Raw genomic sequence first — 24,166 nt, forward strand, 5'->3', positions numbered from 1 at the left:
ATGTGTCCAGTTCTGCCGTCTCTAAGATTTTCTCTATCTATTCTTCTTTTGTTGGTATATCTGTATTTTTCCAGTATCTGGCATATACTATTATATGGATTATCAAATATCTATTTTCCCTCTTTATCTCCTCCGACATTATATTTAGTAGGAGCATTTCCTGTTTGAAGGGTATATTCATTTCTAGCACCTCTTGCAGCAGTTCATGTATCCCTTTCCAATATTTCTTCGCTTTTTTACATAGCCACCATATATGAGGAAAGGTGCCCGTTTTCTCTTTACACTTCCAGCACTTACTGGGTACTTTGGGATACATCTTTGCTAATTTTTCTGGTATCACATTCCCCCTTTAAAACATTTTATATAGGTTTTCTTTTGAAGGTGGCTGATTTTGTTATTTTGATATTTGTTCTCCATATCTGTAGCCATTGCTCCAAATCTATGCCATGCCCCAGACTCTTGCTCTTTTCTACTGCTACAGATGGACTAACACGGCTACCCATCTTGATCTATAAGAATACATAGATTAACACGATTGTTTATGAATAGGCGACACTGGCATTTTTAAAACGCTACGTTCTGTGCTGTTAAATCCCACCCTTTCTCGGTGTGATAGTGCCTTGCTCGCATGCAGAGCTTTGATGATATCAGGGAGCAATTCCTTCTGACTGGAGTTATCTGGCTTAGACCTCACTTTCTGCCTCCCGCAGGTGCCCCCCTCTGGCAGTCTGCCTGGCCCAGCAGCGCCTCAGAGGGATTGATCTCACACACGCCAGTTCTGTGGAGTTTGATGTCATTGAGCTGGCTGACTCCATGGGCTGGGAGGTCCTGCCTGTGAAACGTGCCCTTCGCCAGCTGCAATGGAACCTGCAGCAGCAGAATGGTAACTGAACAGGGATCCGAGCTAGGAGGACAGGTGGGGACTTAGGATCATAAGGTTGGAAGATACCTCTAAGGTCATCTAGTCCAACCCCATGCACAATGCAGGAAATTCACAACTATCTCCCAGCTACACCCCCAGTGACCCCTGCTCCATGCCCAGAAGATGGTGGTAAACCTCCAGGCCAAATTGGCCTGGAGAATATAGCTTCCTGACCCCAGAGTGGCGATCGGCATTACCCTGAGCATGTAAGAAAGGGCCACTTCTGAGGATGGGGTGTTACGTGTGCTTGAGTCACCCCTGAAGTGTGGTTCAGGAAGTAGCAGGGAAGCCCGGTCGATGGTGGTCTGCCGACCTGCCTGAGTATCCCACGTAGCTGCTTCATATAACTAACAGACCAGTTTCCGTGAGACACTGTGGGAGTGCCAAGTCCCACGGGTGAATTCTTTTGCCACCCCCAGTGTCACCTTTAAATCGAGCCTAAGTGTCCTTGGTTAAGAAGAGGCAGCCGAACCTGTGGCCCACAGGCCCTTCCCACACTCATGCAAAGATTCTCTTTCCCCCCAACCGCCACCACAGGTTCCCACGTGCCTGGGAGGAGCAGAGTCCTGGTGGAGTTCAGCGAGCTCTCCTTCCACCTGCGCTCCTATGGCGATCTCACCGGTCGGGAGCTGGACTCTGTGTGTGACTTCCTGCACTGCCGCGTGATGGGCCGTGAAAAGGCAGCCCTCCGCCAGCTCCAGCTTTGCTTCCAAGCCTTCCAGAGGTCAGAGGGCACCAACAAGCCCCTAAAACCAGTTGGCAGGGGAGAGGGCATGTGGGTGTTCGACAAAGGTCTTGCTGGCCTTCCTCTTTCCTACTGTTTTTGCAGCATGGAAGATGATGGGCTGGAAGGAGCTGAATTGTTCAGTGGTTGGGATGGGAGCTCTTAGCACAGCAAGGGACGAGGAGGGGCAAGGCCAGCTTTGCGGCTGTAGTGCAGAGTCGGATCGTGTCCCCAAGATTCCCTCCTGCACTTGCCTTCTCCGCACCGGATACACTCGTCTTCCTCTCATGCCTCTGTGTGTGTTTTCGAGCAGTGTGGCTTTCCAATCCAGTGCCTTGTGTTCTGGCTGTGGGGACGAGGGGAGGAGCTCCCAACTGAAGTCCCTGCTGATGGATTATTTTGAGAAGGAGAGGATGCGAAAGGAGGCAGGCCCTGAGTTCCAGGATGGAGAGCAGGGCATTGAGAGTCTTCAGGATGCTAAAGTGAGGAAGATCCCCTCTTTACTCTTTTTCTGGCTCCACAGTATGGAGTCAAACTGGCAGCTCTTCTGGGAAAATACCCTACTTTGGCTAACGGCTTGTCCAGGCAGTGGGGTTTCTGGGCCCCAATTAGGCCCAGTCTGCTACACTCCGGAAAGTTTTCTGGGACTTCATAGACCATTTAATATCCCTTTGGGGCCTGATCAAGTTTTGCCAAATGCTTCCTGAGAGGAAGGGAACATGGTTGACACTCCTGCACGTGTGTGTGTGTAAATTGTGTGCTGCTGTATCAGAACTGCCCAGGGGAATTGGAAGACTTGGGTTCTAATCTCGATTTTGTTTGTTTTGGGAGATGGGGGGAGGGGCATAGCTCAGTGGCAAAGTAGATGTTTTGCAAACAGAACCTCTTAAGTTCAATTTCCGGAGTCTCTTGTTTAAAAGGGATCTTGGTTAGCTGGAAAAGATCCCTGCCTGACACTCCGGGCAGCTCGGTCAGAACAGACAATCCATATAAGCAGTCTGGCTTTGGTAGAAGGCGGCCTCATCAGATTAATTTTCATGCCTGCAAAGTAAGATTTTTCATTAGAGGCCGTGGTACAGAGTGGAGGGCGAGCAAAGGATTGGACTGGCTTAAACTCCAAGTCCGTTAAAAAATGGCTCACTGCCAGCTACGCAGATTTCGTCAAGATGGCTGCAACAGCCAAGGGTACTCAGGTGGAAAAGCAAGCATTTGCTCAGCTCTGCATTGGGATAAGCACACAGACGTGTAACTGTTTCCCACTGGATTCTGCTTCCTCATTGCAGCTACGGGATTGGGAGGAGCAGATCCGAGCTGACATCCGCCAGTTCCTGTCCATCCGCCAAGATGAGAAGTTCTCAGGCAGGGCCGTGGCCAGGGTGTTCCATGGCATCGGTAAGGGCGTGGTTCTTTTGCCCACTGTGAGCTGTTTTAACTCTGCAAGCTGTAATACCATAGCAGTATCCCTTTGCAGCCCCTGTTTTTTTGCTCCACCGTGGCTGGTCTCTTCACTTGGGGAAGGTGAAGGCAACTGGATCTCAGACAGGCTGCTTTGCTTCAAAGCCGACAAAAGTGGTGTTCCTGAGCAGCACCTGTATTTCTGTGTGTTATGATCTTCACTTTCTTTAGGGTGGATTGTGCTTTAATCTTTCCCTTCACACCCTCTGGGTAGTTAGCTGCCACCAGGAATATTAAATTCCAATATATTTTATTTAAGTTTTCCCTTTGGTAACGTGTTTATGCGTCAGGCTCCTTCATGGTTCTATGTGGCCCTGAGGATAGGAATGGGAGATAACAATGACTGCTACTCTGGGATATAACCAAACAAAATAAAAGTTTATTTTTTAAGAAGCGTATTGGTTACATAAAAGTAGTTCTTAGTTCTTCTAGTTGGTCTCCCATTTCAGTGTATTTAACTTTTATATTGGTGTTCCCTCTCTCTTTGTAAAGAGGGCGATGATTTTGACCAAGTGTTGCAGCACATCCGTAAGAACAGAAACTCCTGAGAACTGAGGGGGGGCGGGGAGAAGGTGTGCCTGACCAGTTTCACTAAAGATGCCTGATTCTGATTAGAACTTGATAAAACTTGTTCCCTTAGTTTTGTAAGCCAAAGCTGCAGGTCCATGTGCTAGAAAGCAGAAATTAGAAACTCCACACATGACGGCTTTGCCATTTGGCTTCCTTTGGGACCCAAGGAATGTTGTGTCTGACTGGTTTTCCTCCCTCTCTGGACAGGGAGTCCCCGTTATCCTGCACAAGTTTATGGCAGAGATCGGCGTTTCTGGAGGAAGTACATCCATTTTGACTTCAACAAGATCATGCAGTTGGCCACGAAAGAAATCATCCACTGGAAATGACTTAGCCTGCATGGGTATGTCCGTTGCCAAAGAGACATGCTGAAGACACAGGTGCCCAGCACTTCAGGTTTCCCTCGAGCCTGTGTGTGGATTGTCTTAATTGCAGAATGAAACCAACTACATGCCAGTCCATAATCACAGGCCCGGGACCCCATGGGCTGTCCTCCCAGCCTGTAGGTTGCCTCAGGCTTCTCTGCACCGGCTTCTCCATTACCTTGGAGTCATTTGTTTTGTTTTTCATTTCCACATACCTGCTTCATTCTGCTGGCAGTGGTGCATTCCCTACAGCACAAGGAAACCTCCCCTGATGCAAGCGAGCCGTTGAGGCTCTATTAGCCTCCTGCATTGGAGGAAGCAGAAAGGATCCACGGGAAGCCCGTCTATGGTGTATAAATCCTCTTCTTTTAATGACTGTTCTTTTATTGGACTGTTCTGATAAAGGGCTTGTTTTGACTCAAGGGAGGGTTTCTAAGATTCCCTTTTCTATCTTTTTTTCTTAGAGATTCTTATTATTTTTATTTCCATGCTCAACTCTAAGCGCAGTGTAGTAAATCTCGACGGGTGTTGCTGAACGCCTTCCCTTCCGCCTTCAGATGCAGGTGTTGGGGGTGGGGAGGAAGGCCGGGTTGCTGGCAACGGGGGAGAGGATTCGCACTGAGTGCTTGCTCCCGGATAAGATGCTTGGAGCCGACTTGCTGGCCATCTTCCGCAAGAAAAAGCAAGCAGTCCTGCGTGTGCCGCTGCAGTTGGAATCAGACCCCTTTTTGACCTGTGTCAGGCTGGGTGGAGGGGGGTGGGGTTCCAGGTGAGGATTGTTTTTGTGTGATAAATTTTATCCTCAGTTGATAATCTGAAATGCTCCCCTTTTTATATATTTGTATTTTATAAAACATAGCTTTTATTTTTTAAAATAATGTAATTTAATGTGGTTAATTTTGGTGGGTACCCTGCTGCAGTAGAACAGCAAGGTTCGAGTCTAGCCGCACCTTGAAGGAGCAGCTTTTTCAGGCTATAAGCTTTCGAATGCCAAAGTTGCCTTTGTCAGATGGGACATCTGACAAAGGAAGTTTTAACTCTTGTAAGCTTATGCCCAGAACATCGTTGTCATGTATTATTATTGTTGTTGTTTGTTATTATATATTATACACTGCTCTTTTGGACAGATGAGTGCCACACTCAGAGCAGTGGGAGTCGAACCAGCAGAATGCTGATTTCCAGCCCAGCCACTTAACCGCTGTGTTACAGCAGCTCCTTTATAATAATAACTGCACTTATATCCTGCTCCTCTAGACTACGGGTGACGTCCTGCTCCTGGCCCAGAACAGCCCCAAGGCCCACCCCAGATGCATCGGTAAATACCTTGAAGGGCTTGGTAAAATGGGGACTGGCCAGGATTTTGAGCCCCGTGTCTATTGCTCTCTGACACGCTGGCCCCCGGAGAAGGGCTTCCTTAACCACCCCTTCAAGAGGTCTGATAAGGGTGCCTCCAATTTGGCAAAGGTGCGGACAAACTGACTAGTACCCCAACCAACCCAGCAGCTGCATAGCCTGTTCTATCCCCCCTCCCTGGTGGAGGTAACAGTTGAAGGGCTTCTCCGCTCTGCACTGACCAGACCTCCCCCCCCCACTAGCCTCAGTACCAGATGCTGGGCCCGGCCAGCACACTTTGCCAGGCATTTAAGTGCAGTCCAGCCTCTCACTTTATTGTGAGTACACACACAAGGTGTTGTAGGTGCTCAGCCTGGGATGAGCTGAACACAACCACATCATCTATGTTGGCTGCCATATACTTGTAGCCTGGCCTGAGTAAGTGGCCCACCAAACTCTGAAAATGTCATGGCAGCTCTGTGCAGCCCAATGAGTAGCAGTCTGAGGGAGTGGTGAAGAGTCTTTTCCTTATCTTGGGCCCTGAAGGGAGTAGCCCTGGGTCATATACGGCATTGTCAAATTGCAAGCCTCGGTTAGGCGTTCAAACAACTCAGGCACTTGGAACATAGGGTGTGCCTCAAACTAAGATACCCAGTTGAGGCCTCTGAAGTCCAACACCTCCAAAGTGAGTCATCTCACTTTGCCACCAGTACTGTAGGGTTCCCCCACAGGCTCATGGTTCGGAATCGTGGCCCCTTCTTTCAAAATGTCATTGATCTCCTGATGTACTGGGTCCCAGGTTTTCCTAGGCAGAGGTTGCAGGGGCTCTCCTGTCACCTTACCTGGTTCCATTTCAGTGGCAGGTATGACTATTGTCATCCTTCCCAGAAGGGCTGATAACATCCCTTGATGTTGCAGCAGCTCTTGAAGTTCCTGGTGTTGTGGGGCATAGGGGGGTGTTGGCTCCCTGCTCCCAACAGGGGGTTCCCTGGCTGTCAGGGACTTCCTCCACTACAGGTGACCATCCTCACCCAAAGCCACGTATACCAGCAGCTATGCGCCTTCTGGTAGGTTGCAGGCCTAGACCGGCTTCCTTTGCACTTTCCATGCCTCTTTCTCAGGTAATAATAATAATAACAACATTCGATTTATATACCACCCTTCAGGACAACTTAATGCCACACTCATAGCGGTTTACAAAGTATGTTGTTATCTCCACAACAAAACACCCTGTGAAGTGGGTGGGGCTGAGAGAGCTCTGAGAGAGCTGTGACTGACCCAAGGTCACCCAGCTGGCTTCAAGCGGAGGAGTGGGGAATCAAACCTGGCTCTCCTTATTAGAGTCCCATCGCTCTTAACCACTACACCAAACTGGCCCATGTGTTGCTGGGCCCAGTTTTAGGCCACTTAGAAAACAAGCAGAATGCCCAATCTGTCCTTAGCCCCTAATATAAGCGGCATACAGTCTGTGCCAGGGATAGTTTGCACTGGCAGCCTACAGAAATTGAAGGACTCATGGAAAGGTAATAGCCATGCCCCCCGACCCTGCTTACATGTGCAGCATTGGTGGAGGACCGCGTGACAAGGTGGTATTAGTTGGGACAGGCACACCGTGTCATTTCTTCCAACCATGTCGCTGTTAGGCAAGCCAGATCTATTTTCTCTTTTTGTGCAACATCCTGGCAAGGTGTGCAGTTTTGTGGCTCACTGATCTAGCATTGCACAGCATTAAGAGTCAATTCCCAGGCTACTGCAAGAGTTAGATAGGCAACAAATACATAGAATACATTCAGTCTCTTGCCGTAGCACCATCTGTATTCTGTTGGCTGCAGATGGCAGAAAAGGAACAAGTTGTGCAGGTTTCCCAAGTTCCCTTTCTGGGGCATAGTTCCTCTAGGCCCTAGAGGGAATATAAAACAGGAAGTCCAGTGGTATCTTAGAAAAGTCAGAGCTCACTTCATCAGATGCATGGAATCTATGTCCATAACATTTATTTATACTTAGAGCAATGAGCAACAGATGGACAAGTTCAGGGGGATGTTACAAAAGCCAGTTTTGAAACAACAACCAGAGAGGAGGGTTACCAGTGGGCCTGGAGACAGAAGTCTTGTCCTTTTAACAGAGACTTCATGTATGGAAATAAGCAGTTGTAACTTTTCAGGGCATGAGGATAAATAACTCCATCTGCTAAATGGAATCACATCCAGCCTTTACTAAAGGAGCAGGGAATTTCCCCCAGGCCCGTTGGCAACCCTACCAAAGAGCAATCAATCCATACCGCGTGGGAGAGGCTGCAGAAAGATAACAAGAGACCCTAATCAAGGAAGGTACTGTGTGAAACGAGGGGAAATGGTTTAACATCTTCAAGGGGTGGGTAATGCCGAGCTCTTTATTACACCTATAGTGAGTCAGGGTAGAGTATTTTACACTTTTGACGAAATCTAATTCAGAACATCCCTGTTGGGATTTTCCAAAACCTTCAGTTTGTTTTTTAAACATAGATGAACAATAACCTTTTAGATAAATTGGAAGTCAAATACACGGAAGTCAGCTCAAGAGAGTTCAGCTCCGTTGTTTCAAGCACCCCGACTGCTTCAGTATGACCCAGAACAGATGAGACACTGGTGGAGTTGCCAGCTCCTGCTCGGGAAGTTTCTGGAGATTTGAGGGGACTGAAGTTGGGGGGGGGGAGTCTGGGGAGGTGAAGCGCCTCAGCCAATTATTTATTTATCTGATAGGGTCCAGCCCCCAAAGCAGCCCTTTTCTCCAGAGGATCTCATCTCTGTGGCCTGGAGTTCGGCTGCAATTCCGGGAGACGTGCAAGCCCCCCAACCTGGAAGTTGGCAACCCCATGTCTGTCCAGGTTAGCACTCTCACTGCACGCAGAGAGGCGTCCAAATGGGAACCGACAGTTCCCCTTTTCCTAACTTCTACAGACACTTCCGCCCGGCCTTCCCTCGAACTGCAGCCAGCCGCTTCAACGTCCAAAGGCCGAGACTGGACCGCGTCCCACTCCGCAAAGGCGGAAGTGCCGGCATAGAGGCGGGACTCCTATCCCGGGGAGCCAATGGGCGGCAGCAACCCAAGCGGCTAAGGCCTTCAAGCTCATCCGCAATAAAATCCGGCTCCTAGTTGAAGCTGCGCAGGTGCCCTCCATTTGCGGGGCGAGAGGGCGGAGCCTGAACAGAATTCGCGCCTGAGGCAGCTCCCGCAGAGCCGGAAGTGAGTGCTGCGTGGAGCGCTTCGGGTGTGTGTGTGTGTGCTGTCTCTATGGCGGCGGCGCGGCCGAGGGAGAGAAACTGACGCGCCGCGCCCAGGAAAGCGAGAGCGGCCGCCGCCTCCGCCCGCTCCGTATTAAAGAGCCCCGAAGCGAGCGAGGCTTGCGGGAAGAAGGGAGGCTGGCTGGCTCCCTTCGGCCCGAGCGAGTGCGCCCTCTGGCGGCGGCCGCCGTTGCAGCAGGAAAGGGAAGCGTGAGTGTGGGGCAGTTGCCATGGCGACCGTTGGGCGGGCGAGGCTGGCGGGTGTCTTGCGGTGAGCTTCGTGGCCGAGAGGCAGTTTGAACCTGGGTCTCCTGCACCCTGGTTGAATTTCCTGCATTGTGCAGGGGGTTGGGCTAGATGACCCCGGAGGTCCCTTCCGTCCCTATGATTCTATAGCCGTTCTAAAAAGCTGGCTGTAGAGAATAAGGAATAACTTGATTTACCCCCTACAAAGGCTTGTGCTGTTATGCGTAGATTATTTGCCTTGGTTTTTACTTTTTAGTTTTGCTTGGAATTTATGTAGCGACATAATCTGTTTAGTTTATGTCTGTTTTGACAGTAACTACTAAAATGTACAAGGGGAGAGATCCTAGTTAGTAGAAACAATGAAACTGAGAGCGAACAACTGAGCAAGAAACCACAGAAGTAGCCGCCTTTCCTGGATTCTTCAGGAGAAGCAAGTGACAATACAAACAGCCTTGACAATGATGTACATTCCCCTCCCTTCTGGGCGAGGGGCTTCCTGCCGTCTCTTGGGAGATCTTATAATTGAATAGCCCTAAAAGAATCCCAGACAAGGCTCCTGGGTAGGGTTGCCAGCCTCCGGGTAGTACCCAGCAAAAAAAGCTCACAGAGCACCGTGAAAACTAACTACAAAAAACCAATCCAGCGAAACAGTCTCGAGAATATAATATATACAATGAAATATAATTCAAGGTCCAAACACTGCTAAGATACCAAACAACTATACAAAACAAGGTGGTTGCCAGATAATGCTTCTAAGCACAGAGTCAACTGGAAATTTACCATAAAGTGTCTGTCTTTCTTCTTCCTGGCAGTTACCATGCTATATACAACAATAAATAACATTGAAATAAACCATACATACAATGTCGTAAAGGTTTGGAAACAGTTGAACAACTTACAGCAATATTTCCTATGCAAATTACAGAACATATCCTCCCCTTCTCCAGTAAGAACAGCGGCATTTAATGTCTTGTCAGTTGCTTATAAAGACCAACAGCTGTGGAAATCCACAGTAACAATTAAGTACATTAAAGAGACCGTACCACAGCCAGAAACGGGTGGACATGCTGGTGCCTCCTACTCCTTGACGAATTGCTTCATGGATTTCTTCAGCTTTACTTGGGAACTTTCCTTGCAATGAAGATTATTTCTGTTGAACATCTCCTATGGATTGGGTTATAAATGCTTTGTTGCTCTAGGCACGGTCACTTTAAAATTTTGTATACTGTTATTGATTATCTTTTGCAATTTGCACTTTATGGTAAATTTCCAGTTGACTCTGTGCTTAGAAGCATCATCTGGCAGCCACCTTGTTTTGTATAGTTGTTTTGTATCTTAGCAATGTTTGGACCTTGAATTATATTTCATTGTATATATTATATTCTTGAGACTGTTTCACTTGATTTAAACTTGATTGATCGTCCTTCCGTGATTCTCTCTCTTTTTGTAAAATCAAAAAGAGTCCAGTAGCACCTTTAAGACTAACCAATTTTATTGTAGCATAAGCTTTCGAGAATCAAGTTCTCTTTGTCAGATGCATGGTACAGAAACTGGTCAAATATAGAAGAGGAAGGGAGGAGAGAGAAGATGCAGTTGGGGGGGGGGGAGAGGGAGGGTGCAACCAAAACATTCCTTTGCTAGTAAATGTAAACATCTCCTTTTGGTGTCCTTTTGGGGTCAGTTGGCTTAAGTGAGGCTTCAAGGGAGTTTGCCCTGTTAGTTTGCAGCAGTAAAATAGCTAGACCATCCAATTCCTATGTAGTATAAGCCTTCGATAACCACAGCTCTCCCCGTCAGATGCATCTGACAAAGAGAACTGTGGTCCCCGAAAGCCCACGCCAAGCGCCACTGGGCTCCCCCAGACCCCGCCTCTGTAAAGGAAATCTGTTACCTGTGATAATGTGATAACCATTCATAGTCCCTATTCAGTCCCAGCTTGACAGAGTCAAATTTGCATATGAATTCCAATTCAGCAGCCTCCCGTTGGATTTTGTTTTTGAAAGGTTTCTGTTGAACTACAGCGACCTTTAAGTCTTTGGTGGAATGTCCTGGTAGATTGAAGTGTTCTCCCACTGGTTTTTGGACGTTTCCATTTCTAATGTCAGATTTGTGTCCATTTATTCTTTTGCGTAGAGGTTGGCTGGTTTGTCCAATGTACAGAGCAGAAGGACATTGTTGGCACATGAGGGCCTATATCAGATTGGAGGATGAGCAGCTGTAAGAGCCAGAGACAGTGTAGTTGATGCCATTGGGTCCTGTAATTGTATTCCCTGGGTAGATATAGGGGCAGAGCTGGCATCTGGGTCTGTTGCAGGGCCTGGTCCCTGTGCTGGTGACTCTGCTGGCCGATTCATGATTGTAAGTGAGAAGTCGTTTAAGATTGGGGGGCTGTCTGTAGGCAAGGAAAGGTCTTCCACCCAGGGCTTCTGAGAGAGAGGTATCATTTTCCAGGATGGGTTGTAGCTCACTGATGATACGTTGGATGGGTTTGAGCTGGGAGCTATAGGTGACAACCAGTGGTGTTCTGTTGTTAGTTCCTTTAGGTTTGTCCTGGAGCAGACTGTTTCTGGGTACTAGTCTGGCCCTGTTAATTTGTTTCTTCACTTCATTTGGTGGGTATTGTAGTCCCAAAAATGCTTGTTGTAAATCTCTTAAGTGTGAGTCTCGGTCGAGAGCATTGGAGCAGATACGGTTGTAACGTAAGGCTTGGCTGTAGACAATAGACCGAGTGGTATGTTTAGGGTGGAAGCTGGAGGCATGTAGATATGAGTATCGGTCTGTTGGTTTCCGGTATAAGGTGGTATTTATTCGCCCGTTATGTAGTTGTACGGTGGTGTCCAGGAAGTGTACCTGTTGTGTAGAGTGGTCCAGGCTTAGGTTGATAGTAGGATGAAAGTTATTGAAGTCCTGATGAAATCTCTCAAGGGCTTCCTTCCCATGGGTCCAAATGATGAAGATGTCATCCAGGAATCTTAAGTATAGTAGTGGTTCCAGTGGATGGGAGCTGAGGAAGCGTTGCTCCAAGTCTGCCATGAATATTGTGGTGCCATGCGTGTGCCCATGGCTGTGCCATTAACCTGTAGATATAAGTTGTCACCAAATTTGAAGTAATTGTGAGTGAGTACGAAGTGACAAAGGCAAGGTAGCCTCCAGGTAGTGGCTGGAGATCTCCTGGAATTACAACTGGTCTCCAGGCCACAGAGATCAGTTCACCTGGAGAAAATTGCTACCCCGGGGGGGGGGGCGGACTCTATGGAATTATGCCACGCCAAGTCCTTTCCCTCCCCAAACCCCACTTTCTCCAGGTTTCTCCAGGTTTCACGCCCCAGATCTCCAGGAATTTCCCAACTTGGAGCTGGCAACCCTACTCCTTGGTCCTCTCATCGCAAATCCTAATGGTAGCCCACGTGGTATCTGTGGTTGTGTGCAGTCAGATACACCATGTGCCTCTGAAGAGATTCATCACACACAAAAATAGCAACACAGAGATTAGCTGTGTGGTGGATGCACACATGAAATTGCCTCATCCTGACTCAGACTGTTACGACCCCTTTCTTTCTCTTGGGTAGATTTTGCCTTTACTCTTTCTCTTACACCCTCTGGGTAGATTGGTGCCACCAGGAATATTATATTCCAAGATACTTAATTTAAATTTCCCCTTTTGTAACCTGCCCAGTTGTCAGGCTCCTTCTTGGTACTATGTGGCCCTGAGGATAGGAATGGAATACAGGAATAATGAGCATATCGGTTTCATATTATTTGTAAAACTTGATGGTTTCAAAAGAGTAGTTTTCAATTCTAAAAGTTACTTTACTTAAACCCAGTCGCACAGATCTTCTCTCAGGCTTCACACACCGATTGCTTGCTTTTGATATTAATTTCTCTCTCAGTACAAGACCTTTTCTCAGGCGCACACACAGTTTGCCTGCTTTTCCCTGACTGAATGTTCTTTCACAAACACACAGTTTAGGCTTCCAGATAGGTGATATTTCTCTCAGAACTGCTTGAAAAATACTCAGGCTGCACACAGCTTGCCTGCTAACACCAGACTAAATATTTCAACTGCTTGAAAAATACTCAGGCTGCACACAGCTTGCCTGCTAAACCCAGACTAAATATTTTTCTCAGAACTGCTTAAACATGCTCAGGCTGCACCCAGCTGGCCTCTCTTGCCCTGACTGACTCTTTTCTCTCCACTCTAAGTCTAAAACTGCCTTCACTCCACCCACGTTCTCGGTCATCAACCCATCATCTCACTCACTCACCCCTCTCTTTCACCCCCACTCTTCATCTGAACCACACCAAGCATTTAAAGACACACACACACTTACTTAAAACCATTACACAGACCATTCCCAAGGTGCCTCAGGGTCAGTCTTGTCTACCCTTAACAGGCAGCTTTCTCGGGCCTTGGGCAGAGGTCTGTCACATCGCCCCCTACTTGGTCCTTTTCATTGGAGATGCTGGGAATTGAACCTGGGACCTTCTGCGTGCCAAGCAGATACTTTGCCATGGAGGGAAGGTGACATTCTGTGTGACTTGTTGGCTCAGTGGCAGAGTATCTGCTTAGCAACAAGATACCGACTTAGTATGTAGCCTGTTTCAAGATGTGCAGCAGTTTGCAACTGGCCAGGTGTTATCTCGGCTATGTTGATATCGCCTCGGTGTTTAGTTAGTCTTTTCGGAATCGCACCTAGCACTCATATCACTTCTGGGATTACTGTTTTATGTCTCTCCGAGAGATGCTGAACTTCAAGTCTTAGATCATGATATTTTGTTATTCAATAATCGTCCCTCGTTTTATTGATAGCATTGCACATTTTCCAGTTCCAAAGTCCATATCTTGGATAAATATTCAAACCATATGCACCAGAGACTTGTATAATGTGAGGTTACCCATATATATAGAGATCTTTTTCCTGCTCCAAAATCTCACATCCACAGTGTGTTTCATTTGGTATCATCTTTAGTGATGTCATAGCTGTTGTTGTTGTTAACAGCTGACTGCTGTGGTCAAATGGCTGAAAGTGAACAAACTGAACCCAGACAAGATGGAAGTGCTGGTGGTTGGAAAGGCAGAAGTCTTGAAGGACTTTGTGCTTCCCACTTTTTGATGGGGTTTGGCTGACCCTTGCTGATTCGGTTAAGAGCTTAGGGGTTGCACTGGATCCAGCAGTGCTACAGGAGAATCCAGTTAATGCAGCTGCAAAAAGTGCATTTAAACTTAAAATAAAAGCCCTCAGATACACAAGAGTCCCTACTTTTATCTGTGCAGTGACAGAGGGCAGATACTATGATGAATCAGCAGGGAAAAGGCAAACATGGATAGAAGAATAAGGCTATCCATTGTGCATTCTAATGTCACTTTCTGGCGTCCTTGGGAGAGGATACTCCACTATCTGATGGAATATTTTTATGACTTTGCGCATTCTGGCCTTTGTGGTTAACGACCTCAAAGCCAGTGGGCAAGGGCAGGATAGGACTGTTTTTAAGTAACACTGAAATCTGTGTCCATGTTCTCTTTTTTTTCTCCCTTTGTCTTCCTTTTTAGTGTTCCGTGTCATGGGACTCCCCGCTCTGCTCTGCTTTGAGGAAGAAAGGGTTGCCAGGTAACTGCCCAGATAACCCTCCCATCTCATGATAGGCCTAGAGTCGCCAAAGGTGATGCATCTGTTCTCTTGCATGGCAGTGACGGTGTTTCCTCTATTTTCTAGTTGCAGCAGGGGTTGGTGGGAAGGGAAAGTTCAATGAATGGCCCCCATTGCTTTCAGCAGAACGGATCTAGTTTTGAATTCCCTCCATTATCAGTGGACACACACTACCTCTGAGCTCTTCCCCAAAGCATCTGGAGGCCCAAGCCCTTCTTTCTGCAGGCTCCGTAGGTCGTCTCACCCCGTTACGTTTGCCTGTCTGTGTTCCTTACAGGCCGATGGCCGAATGCTGAAGGATGAACCCCAAATATGCGCTGCTCGGGGTGCTGTATTTTGTCCAAGGGATTCCCTATGGGCTACAGTCTGGACTGCTGCCCATCTACTTCCGAACGGTGGGCCTCTCCTTCACCAGGATCAGCCTGACCAAGATGCTGTTTGTGCCCTGGATGCTCAAGGTGTTATGGGCCCCGCTGGTGGACCAGTATCTCACCAAGAAGGCCTGGCTGTTGCTGAGCTTGTGGGGTCTGGTGCTGACCTGCCTGGCCTGTTCCACTGTGACGCCAGAGACGCACTTCCTCCCTGTGGCTGCCGCCCTTCTCTGCATGAACTTTTTTGCTTCTGTCCAGGATGTGGCGGTGGACGGGGTGGCCATCTGGCTCCTGGGGCAGGAGGAGGTGGGCTACGGCAACACCATCCAGGTGGTGGCCTACAAGCTGGGCTCCGTGCTGGCTGGAGGGGGCCTCCTCACTTTCCTTCCTCTCCTGGGCTGGGGGCCGCTTTTCTGCTCGCTGGCTGTCGTCTTCCTGCTGGCCATTCTGTACACCTGGCGCTCGGACCTGAGGCATCCTTTGCAGGGCAGCCAGGCTCAGAGCAGGACCTTCAACCCCTGGCGAATCCTTCAGGGGCTCCTCCGGGTGCCAGGCACCCCCTGGACGGCTGGCTTTGTGCTCATCTATAAGCTGGGTAAGTCCCTCTCAAGAGGAGCCGCTGCAAAAGCGGTGGGAGAGCCAAATATTTATCTTTGGTGAAGGAAAACAGGCTGTTCTAGCCCCATTCCTTAAACAGGCTCCTGGTCATGGTGGTTCTAAAGTCACAACAGAACTTAGCTTGGGGACTGGTGGTCATGGTTCAGATGATTTTACGGAGCTGTCCAATGCAGGTGTACACCTTTCTGAGGCCACTGAAATCAATGGGCTTATCAAGGAGTGACTCTGCTTAGCATTGCACTCTTTGTCCTTCTGGGATCACACTGCTACAGTTGGAGGGGTGTCACTTAACTTTAACTTTAACTTTAATTGAATTTTTATACCGCCCATCTCCCGAAGGACTCAGGGCGGTGTACAGCAAAAATAAAACAAACAAATATAAAACAATAAGAATATAAAATATAAACATATTAAATAATTTAACTCAGAAACAGGACAACTCAATTAAAACACATTTGGGCCAGCCCCGCTTGTTGGAATAATAGCGTCTCAAGGGCACGGTGAAAGGTGAGTGGGTCAGGGACCATACGGATCTCCGGGGGCAATTCATTCCAGAGGGCAGGGGCCCCGACAGAGAAGGCTCTCCCCCTGGGGGTCACCAGCCGACATTGTTTGACCGACGGCACCCTGAGGAGGCCCTCTCTGTGGGGGCGTACCGGCTTGTGGGAGGCTATCGGTAGCAGCAGGCGATCTCGCAGATACCTAGGCCCTAAGCCATGGAATGCTCTAAAGATGGTAACCAGCACCTTGAAGCGCACCCGGAAGACCACCGGAAGCCAGTGTAGCTCGCGCAGGAGAGGTGTTACATGGGCGTGCCATGTTGCTCCCATGATCACCCGTGTGGCCGCATTCTGCACTAATTGCAGCCTCCGGGAGGTCCTCAAGGGGAGCCCCATGTAGAGAGCGTTACAGTAGTCCAGACGGGAGGAAACGAGGGCATGTGTGACTGTGCGCAAGGCGTCCCGATCCAGAAAGGGATGCAACTGGTGAACCAGGCGAACCTGATAAAAAGCCCCCCTGGCCACGGCCGACACATGCACCCCCCTGTGAAACACTCCCTGCATGCAGCACACCTGGGGGAGGCCAAGGGGAGCACTTTCCCTTGGAGATGCTGTATGGGGGGTGGGGGATCCTGCTACAGAATGAAATGGATGATCGTGGAGGTTTCTTAGGAGCGGACCACTCAGGGGGTTTTCAATTTCCTCTCCCTCTTCTCTCTTTAAAAAAAAATCATGCTTTTCTCGGAGTGAAGGGAGAACAGGTTCCTTGGTTGCTGCCCGAAAAGTAACCATATTGTAAGGAGAAAATGGAGCTGGAGACATCTTCAGAAAATCATTTGAGAGGCTCTTTGCTCTTGTGTTGTCTCTCTCTGGAAAGAATGAGAAACCCTCCAAACCCTCTTTTCCAGAGACAGGAATGAGCACGAGGGATCCCTCTTTAAACTGCTTTCTGATCCCTGAGGGGAAGATGTGATCAGTCCTCTCTTATCTAGATGATGAGCTGACTCAGTTCTCTTCTGAGTCTTGCGTCCTCTTCCAGTCATTACAGCCCTGGGGCTCGCCCACTGCTACCCGAAGAACCGTGACTCTGTTCGCACAGCCACTCGCGTTCCCATGTGAAGAGCAGGCCTTGCCGGGGCTGAACCTCCTTCCTCCTTGCAGGTGAACAAGGGGCTGTCTCCATGTTCCCTCTCTTCCTTTTGGACCACAACTTCTCTCCGCAAAAGCTCGGCTTCTGGAATGGGATCGTGGCCATGGTCTTCTCCATTGCTGGCTCGTCATTGGGGGGCCATCTGATGTCAAAGCAGAGGTAACGCATCATCACTGAAGGGCCTTCTGCTCAGTTGTCACTCTCAGACTTCTGGTTTCTCCACGTGGTCGTCTTTCCTTTTCTCTGTGCAATTTCCCCCTTTCCTCTAGCCTGTATTTTGGATTAGGGTGTGGGAGAAAGCAACCTCTCCTGTAGCTTCTGGGGAAAGGGTTACCAGTCTTTCCCCAAAATATTTTTACACAGCATTCAGCATCCCCCCCCGCCCCCCCCAGACACACTGAGGACTGGGTTTTTCCTAAAATTGGCTGATACCTGCCTGGGATTCTGAGTTACGAATATGTGTACATCACCCATGAATGGAGGTCCTTTTTCTTTAGTGTTTTTTGCATAAATCTTTCCATGTGTCTTACAATCTTAAATGCAATGACAAAAACTGTAAAAAAAAAAACTCAAGAAGAAAGCTAAGCACTACCAAATCACGTTAATCTAATAAACTAGTAACAGTAGATTAATGGTTAAGACTGATCAATTAAAAGTTGGAATTAAAGGAAAAGGCAACCGTAACACTTTAAAAGTAGCAGTTATCAAATGAAATGAGTTAGCAGCAATCTAGACGACTTTTTCCCCAAAACAGTAGGATTCACTCCCCCACTCCAGCCCTTTGAAAAAAATATGGTCTTATTGGCCAGAAGGGAAGGGGCCAGGTAAACAGCTACTGGACGCCTTAGGGCAGTTTTAGGTGGCCACTATCAGACAGTGAAGGTTTAGAAAAGAAGGTTTCTCCCAAGGACCTCAAATTCTAAGCAGGTCTTGTGGCTGTGATGGTCCTTTGGATACTGTGGTCCCAAGCGATTCAGGATTTTAAAGGTTCACACCAGCACTTGGAATGGAGATGGGAAGACGGTGAAGAAGTCGTAATGTTAGCTATACATGATCCTTGCAGCGGGGTGCATAACTTGTAATGAGACCTAAGAAGGGGAACCTCGGTAGCCTGCCTAAGCATTCTTTGGCTCATGGGTAAGGTTTCCCCACAGGAAGTTTAAGTAAAGACATTTATTTAACTAAATATGCATTCTGTTTCAAAATATTCCTACACAAGCAAGGGTAGGAAAACCTCATCTTACAAGGGTTGATCTTTTTAAGGAAATAAAACAGAAAAAGAAAATGCTAGCTGTCTAGATCAGAAAGGCAAGCTAGCCCAAGATGGGAAAAGATATTCCAGGGCGATTTTCTTTGCAAGCAGCCGTGTGTGGTCCGGAAACTCCCAGAGACTGCAAGCCAGGCCATGACGTTTCTGTGTTTCGCTGCCCTGCCTGACAGCCATCCTTTGGGGCTTGTTCTTGCCAGGCACCCGTTGGCTTTGCTGAAGGTCCTGTTGGTAGTTCGCATCTGCAGCCTGCTCTTCCAGACACTCCTGATGGTTGTCTACGAAGACAAAGCACCCCTATTTCAAGGTGAGCTCAGCCCAGCCAGCCCTGGTGGGAGAGGGTATCGAGTAGGTGCCGCTTTGCTGGCCCCTCTTCCACATGACTGTTCCAAGAGGCCCGAGCTCGGTCCGGCTGACCAGAGGATGGTGCCTTGTGCTTCTGGTCAACCTTGTCTCCTCGGATTGGCCCTGGCGCTCCAAGGTCGCAAGTGGAGAAGGGTCTTTCCCAAGACTTGCTCTCTAAATCCTAGAGACTGAGCCAGGACCTTCTGCATGCAGAGCAAGAGCTCTTCCCCCTTCACCATCTTGGGTTGACAAAGAACAAGAAGAGAGTAGGAGGCGGAGGGGGGGCAGCAAAAGTGGGGGCTGCGAGAGCCATTCCGCACTCAGCGGCGTCTTCTGCCGTCCTGCAGGAGCCGTTTGCGGACGCAGCCTGCAAATCCACATGCACACGCTTGCAACTTCGGGTGGTCTTTGTCACACAGTGGAAACGGAGTTCTCCAATTATTATTATTATTATTTATTAAATTTATAGACCGTCCTCCCCAAGAACGGGCTCAAGGCAGATTACAGCATACAGATCAAAAATACAATGATAAAACAGTAACATCGGATAATCGTAAAAATCAGATTCAGCGGCATAAAAACAAGCTCTCCGCCAAGTTCCGAGTATCCCAGGATGGGATTCCCTTCACCCTTCCCCGCGGTCCATAAGGAGAAGAGAGGGGTGGAGACGCGAGTTGGTGCACGATTAGTCACCATTCCTACATGGGGCAGATGACCCATATTGCCCAAGGAGGCCGATCGGTGGATCTGAATACTGGCCTCAACCAAATGCCTAGTGGAACATGTCTGTCTTACAGGCCCACTGAGAGGACACAACGTCTTCCAAGAATTCATGTCCTGCATCAGAGATATACATATTTTAAACAAATAAATGTACATGAACATAAATACCAGACTCTCCTCAGGCATGCAGAGGTAGGCCCCCCCCAGACAGAGACTCCCCCCAATCTTCAACCCCCTCAGAGTCCCCTTTTACAGAGGCAGTCCCCCTTTGGCTAGCGAAGCCCTCTGTCTTGGCAGTGGCTGCTGTTCTGAGCATCTGCATCCAGCACTTCATTGCCGGGCTGGTGACCACCCTGACGTTCAGCGTCATGATGCACTGCGCCCAGAAGGCGGAGGAGCGCGTACAGGTAAGGCTCCTGCTCACCTTCCACAGGGCCCTGGTTTTGTTTCGGCAGAATCCCAGGCTCTGCAGCTACGGGGGCATCTTCGAGGTCAGTTGACATGGATTAGCAACACCGTTTGTTCATGGCTTTCCCCCTAACAAGTACACAAGAATACTTTGTGCAATCCAAGCTCTGTCTGTCTTGTGAGTAGGAAGTTCACAAGCAGGGAATGAAGTTGGCTGGTTGGATTTTTATCCCACCCCTTTAGCCCATAGCTCAGGGTGGGACACATGGTTGCCATCCTCTCGACAACCTTTTGAGGTAGATCAGGCTGAGAGAAGGTGGCTGGCCCATGGGCTTCCAGGCAGAGCGGGGATTAGCGCCAGGCCACCAAGACCCCACTCCAGCTCTCTTAACCCCTTCCTTCCCCCGCCCTGGCCTGCTGTTTGTGCTCTTAAGCTCACAGCTTTGCAAGTATGGATGTCTGGGGGCCTGGGAAGGCAGCTCTGCGAGGTGCCTCTGCTTCAGATCACTGGGCCCAGGCGGCTGCCTGCTGTGCTCACAACCCGTTCTTCCTCCTGCAGGCCACCCACTACAGCTTCCTGGCCACCCTGGAAGTGCTGGGCAAGCTGCTCTTCAGCACCATGGTGGGGAGCCTGGTGGACTGGCTGGGCTTCGTCTCGGCCTTCTGCATCTTCCTCTCCCTCTCCCTCGCTTCAGTTTTATACACGCTGCAAGCATCGCCCTCCGGAAGATGACCGCTGGACAGCCACCCCCTTCGGCATCATCTGTCCCCATCCTGACTGCACCCTGGGCTTGGGGGCTTCGGAGGCATTGGCTGGGGCAGAGGCAAGGGCTCCTGCTTTGGCTGTGGAGTGTCAGCCGGCGTTCCAGGTGTGAGGACCTTGGCGGTCCCTTTACAAGACAGAAGCAGGTTGACAGATCCGCGACATGCTCCACTGCCAGCTGGGCAGCCGCTCTGGCCTCCATTAAAGTGCCTGCACCTTGAACGTGGGGTCCTTTGGAGTCCTTGGGCAGCAACTGCCATGGGGTGTGTGTGTGTGTGGGGACTGGCACTGACACAGGGAAAGGAGAGAGAAATCCTCTGGCAGTAGCTCAGGTCCTTTGCTGGGTGGAGGAGTGGGCTGGAGGGCTTCCTGCCGCCCTCCGTTCTAAGCGGTTTCCAGTGTGTGGGTTTTGCCGCAAACCGTCCCTCTGCCTTCTGCCTTGTAAGCCCTTCCTGGGGCACCTCGCTTCCTCCCCACAGAGCTGGAGTGAATTGTGGCATTGGAGGAGAGAGCCAGGGCTGATGCTGAGAACGGGCTGGGAAGAGGCTGCAGCCAGCTGAGAAGAGTTGTCTCGGTTCTTTGGAGCAGAAAACGTGTTTTGTCCACGGCCCTCTTCCCCTATCTCAGAAAAGACAGGAAAAGTCATGGCGAGGGGTTTCTGGCAACTGAACTAAAAGGCAAACCTGTGTATTGCGGCAGATGCTGAGGAACGCTGGCCGCATCTCAGAGCGTTCCCCTCGGCTGGTGCATGCCCATGCAGACACGCACGACTACACAAAACTAGTGTGCGCATGCGTGCATGTGTTTGAGTGGAGTAACAGCAAAATGTGGCCAGGAGGTCAAGCAGGGATAAACCGATGGAAATAACATTCTTCCAGCACGCAGGAGAACCTGATCCAGTCCAAAAGATGGCACTGCGCTGCCCATGTTGGTTGAAGCTGGAAGCGAAGCCTCTTGGGGTGAACGAGCGGCTTCCATTTGCAATTGAGGCGGGGTAGATTGGGGGGGTAGGGCTGCTCCTGTCTCCTTTGGGGCTGAATGGCTGGGCCTGGGGGGGAGGGGGGAGCCCACCTCCTCCTTTGGATTGGCCCAGATTACAGGGCTGTGTCATGAGAAATGGCTCTGAGAGAAATCTGAAAACAAGCGGTGTCAGGGGAAAGGACCCCTTTGTTCCTTAGATGGGAGTTCACCCAGCGTAACACAGTTTATGGTGCAGAGACTGTGAACCAAGGCACACAGAAAGAAAAATATTTTTTTATTCTAAGGAACTCAAACTTTGCAAGCGTCTATAAAATAACAAATCCTCACTAAAAGGCTAATTTGGGCTAACGTAACTGAAACACTTAGATGAGCTGACTAAGAGCCAAAACACACGTTAAGAAATACCTAGGTTCAGCACGTGTTCTCTTACCTCAAGGTTTGCCTGGATCTGTAGGCGTCCTGGAAGCTTAAAGTCCTGGAAGCTTAAAGTAGGCGTCCTGGAAGCTTAAAGATCTGTAGGCGTCCTGGAAACTTAAAGTCCTGGAAGCTTAAAGGATCTGTAGGCGTCCTGGAAGCTTAAAGGCGTCCTGGAAGCTTAAAGCTTAAAATACAGGCGCCTGTATTTCCCTTCCCCTTTCTGCTGCTCTGTAAATGCTAAACTTTAAGCTTCCAGGACGCCTACAGATCCCGGCAAACCTTGAGGTAAGAGAACACGTGCTGAACCTAGGTATTTCTTAATGTGTGTTTTGGCTCTAATACTCCCACAGGTCGGCCTCACCAATGGACTCCACAGCATGATAACAGGTCTTGCAACGTTCAGATCAAGGCAGTGGTCCAGCAGCGTCGAAAGCAGGGAAAGCCGCACCCCTCCCCATGGCTGGAAACAGGCCCACCTTAAAGCAAATCCGGCCGATCAAAACAAACCTCCACTAAACAAGTGCTGCCCTGAGAAACTTGTGAAAGGCATGACGACACGCCAGACACGCCAGTCAGTCGTGCCAAATTCACACAGGTGCAGGCAATTAGCCCGCTAACCCCGCTCAAGCCTGTAGCACTACTTTTAACCGCTCTTAAAGTCAACTCACGCCAATATATCCTTTCAGGCTCAAGTTCCTTTCCTGACAAGCAGAAATCCAATACAGAGGTGAAACAAAGCATAAGCAATTGAACATGACCTATTGCACTCACAGCAACACAGAGCACAAAGTAGTATCGTGCACAGTCCCTGTCCCTTTATCGGAGCATCATTTCCTTACAAGACAGCACTATTATTATTTAAAAAGCCCTCTTGAATAATTCAGTTTTGCATTGTTTGTGGAAAGCCAGGAGAGGGGAGCTTTCCTGACCTCTTCAGACAGGTTGTTTAAGAAGGTGGTTGCCACCAAAGAGAAAGCGAAATACCAAAAAACTTAATAAAAGGGGTTGGGGAAGATTGAAGTGTGACTTGCAACCGGCCCCCTTTGCACCTCCTCTGCATCCAACACAACAAAACATCATGTCTTTCTTGCCAACCCAACATTTTTAAAATACATTTTTGAATGTTTTTGTAGCATCTGGCCTGACGAGTGATGGAGAACTGGCAAGCTAGGCCACTGTTTTGCGTCTTTTGCTTGGTCCTAATAAAAAGTGTGAGGGGGATTCTGAAAAGGTGGGGAGAGAAGTAGTTTACAGCTGTTAAAACCCCAAACCCAAAAACTCATTCCCTCGAACACCCTTCATTTCAAATCAGTAAAGCTGTATGCAGACGACACCATGTTACGGGCAGAAAACAGTGAAGGCTTGCAACAGCTGCTGAGGAAGGTTAAAGGAGAAAGCGCCAAAGCAGGATTACGGCTGAACATCAGGAAGGCAACAATAATGACCACTGAGGAATTACACAATCTTAAAGTTGACAGGGAGGAAATTGAAGTTGGTTGTTGTGGGTTTTCCGGGCTGTATTGCCGTGGTCTTGGCATTGTAGTTCGTGACGTTTCGCCAGCAGCTGTGGCTGGCATCTTCAGAGGTGTAGCACCAAAAAGACAGAGATCCCTCAGTGTCACCTCTGAAGATGCCAGCCACAGCTGCTGGCGAAACGTCAGGAACTACAATGCCAAGACCACGGCAGTACAGCCCGGAAAACCCACAACAACCATAGTTCTCCAGCCGTGAAAGCCTTCGACAATACATGGACATTGAAGTTGTTCAAGATTTTCTATTCCTTGGCTCAATCATCAACCAACAGGGGGACTGCAGTGAAGAAATCAGAAGAAGATTGAGACTTGGAAGAGCAGCTGTGAGGGAGCTAGAGAAGAACCTCAAAGATAAAGATGTCCCTCTGGGAACCAAGATCAAGACAATCCAAACTATGGTATTCCCCATTGCCATGTATGGATGTGAAAGTTGGACAGTGAAGAAAGTGGGCAGGAAGAAAATGGATTCATTTGAAACGTGGTGCTGGAGGAGAGTTCTGTGGATACCACGGACAGCCAAAAAAAAAATAAGAAGGCACTAGATGAAATCAAGCCTGAATTCTCCCTAG

At 49.0% G+C, this 24,166-nt stretch overlaps 2 protein-coding genes across 2 annotated transcripts in view; both read left to right on the top strand.

Annotated features, from left to right (window-relative positions):
* Positions 1-4,853, top strand: part of RECQL4 (RecQ like helicase 4) — a 35,343-nt gene extending 30,490 nt beyond the window's left edge. The window contains exons 21-25 of the mRNA XM_054984982.1: positions 711-883; positions 1,460-1,646; positions 1,960-2,128; positions 2,930-3,038; positions 3,879-4,853. Coding sequence (XP_054840957.1) covers positions 711-883; positions 1,460-1,646; positions 1,960-2,128; positions 2,930-3,038; positions 3,879-4,000 — 760 coding nt within the window. The 3' untranslated portion in view covers positions 4,001-4,853. The remainder of the gene's footprint in view (positions 1-710; positions 884-1,459; positions 1,647-1,959; positions 2,129-2,929; positions 3,039-3,878) is intronic.
* A 3,798-nt stretch (positions 4,854-8,651) lies between these two features.
* On the top strand, positions 8,652-20,729 carry MFSD3 (major facilitator superfamily domain containing 3). Its single transcript, XM_054985464.1, has 7 exons — positions 8,652-8,838; positions 14,426-14,483; positions 14,800-15,488; positions 17,173-17,320; positions 18,629-18,735; positions 19,794-19,903; positions 20,464-20,729. The coding sequence occupies exons 3-7, from the start codon at positions 14,822-14,824 to the stop codon at positions 20,635-20,637; spliced, it is 1,206 nt and encodes a 401-aa protein (XP_054841439.1). The 5' UTR covers positions 8,652-8,838; positions 14,426-14,483; positions 14,800-14,821; the 3' UTR covers positions 20,638-20,729.
* Positions 20,730-24,166: the final 3,437 nt, after the last annotated feature.

Source organism: Eublepharis macularius, chromosome 7 (genome assembly GCF_028583425.1).
Source record: "Eublepharis macularius isolate TG4126 chromosome 7, MPM_Emac_v1.0, whole genome shotgun sequence".
Taxonomy (NCBI): domain Eukaryota; kingdom Metazoa; phylum Chordata; class Lepidosauria; order Squamata; family Eublepharidae; genus Eublepharis; species Eublepharis macularius.

What these genes read in the sequence shown, in the direction of transcription:
- MFSD3 (XM_054985464.1), top strand. Translation starts at nt 14,822, where the DNA reads ATGAACCCCAAATATGCGCTGCTCGGGGTGCTGTATTTTGTCCAAGGG. An exon ending in TGTGCTCATCTATAAGCTGG is followed by an intron (nt 15,489 to 17,172) that starts GTAAGTCCCTCT and finishes TCCTCCTTGCAG; the next exon opens with GTGAACAAGGGGCTGTCTCC. An exon ending in CATCTGATGTCAAAGCAGAG is followed by an intron (nt 17,321 to 18,628) that starts GTAACGCATCAT and finishes TGTTCTTGCCAG; the next exon opens with GCACCCGTTGGCTTTGCTGA.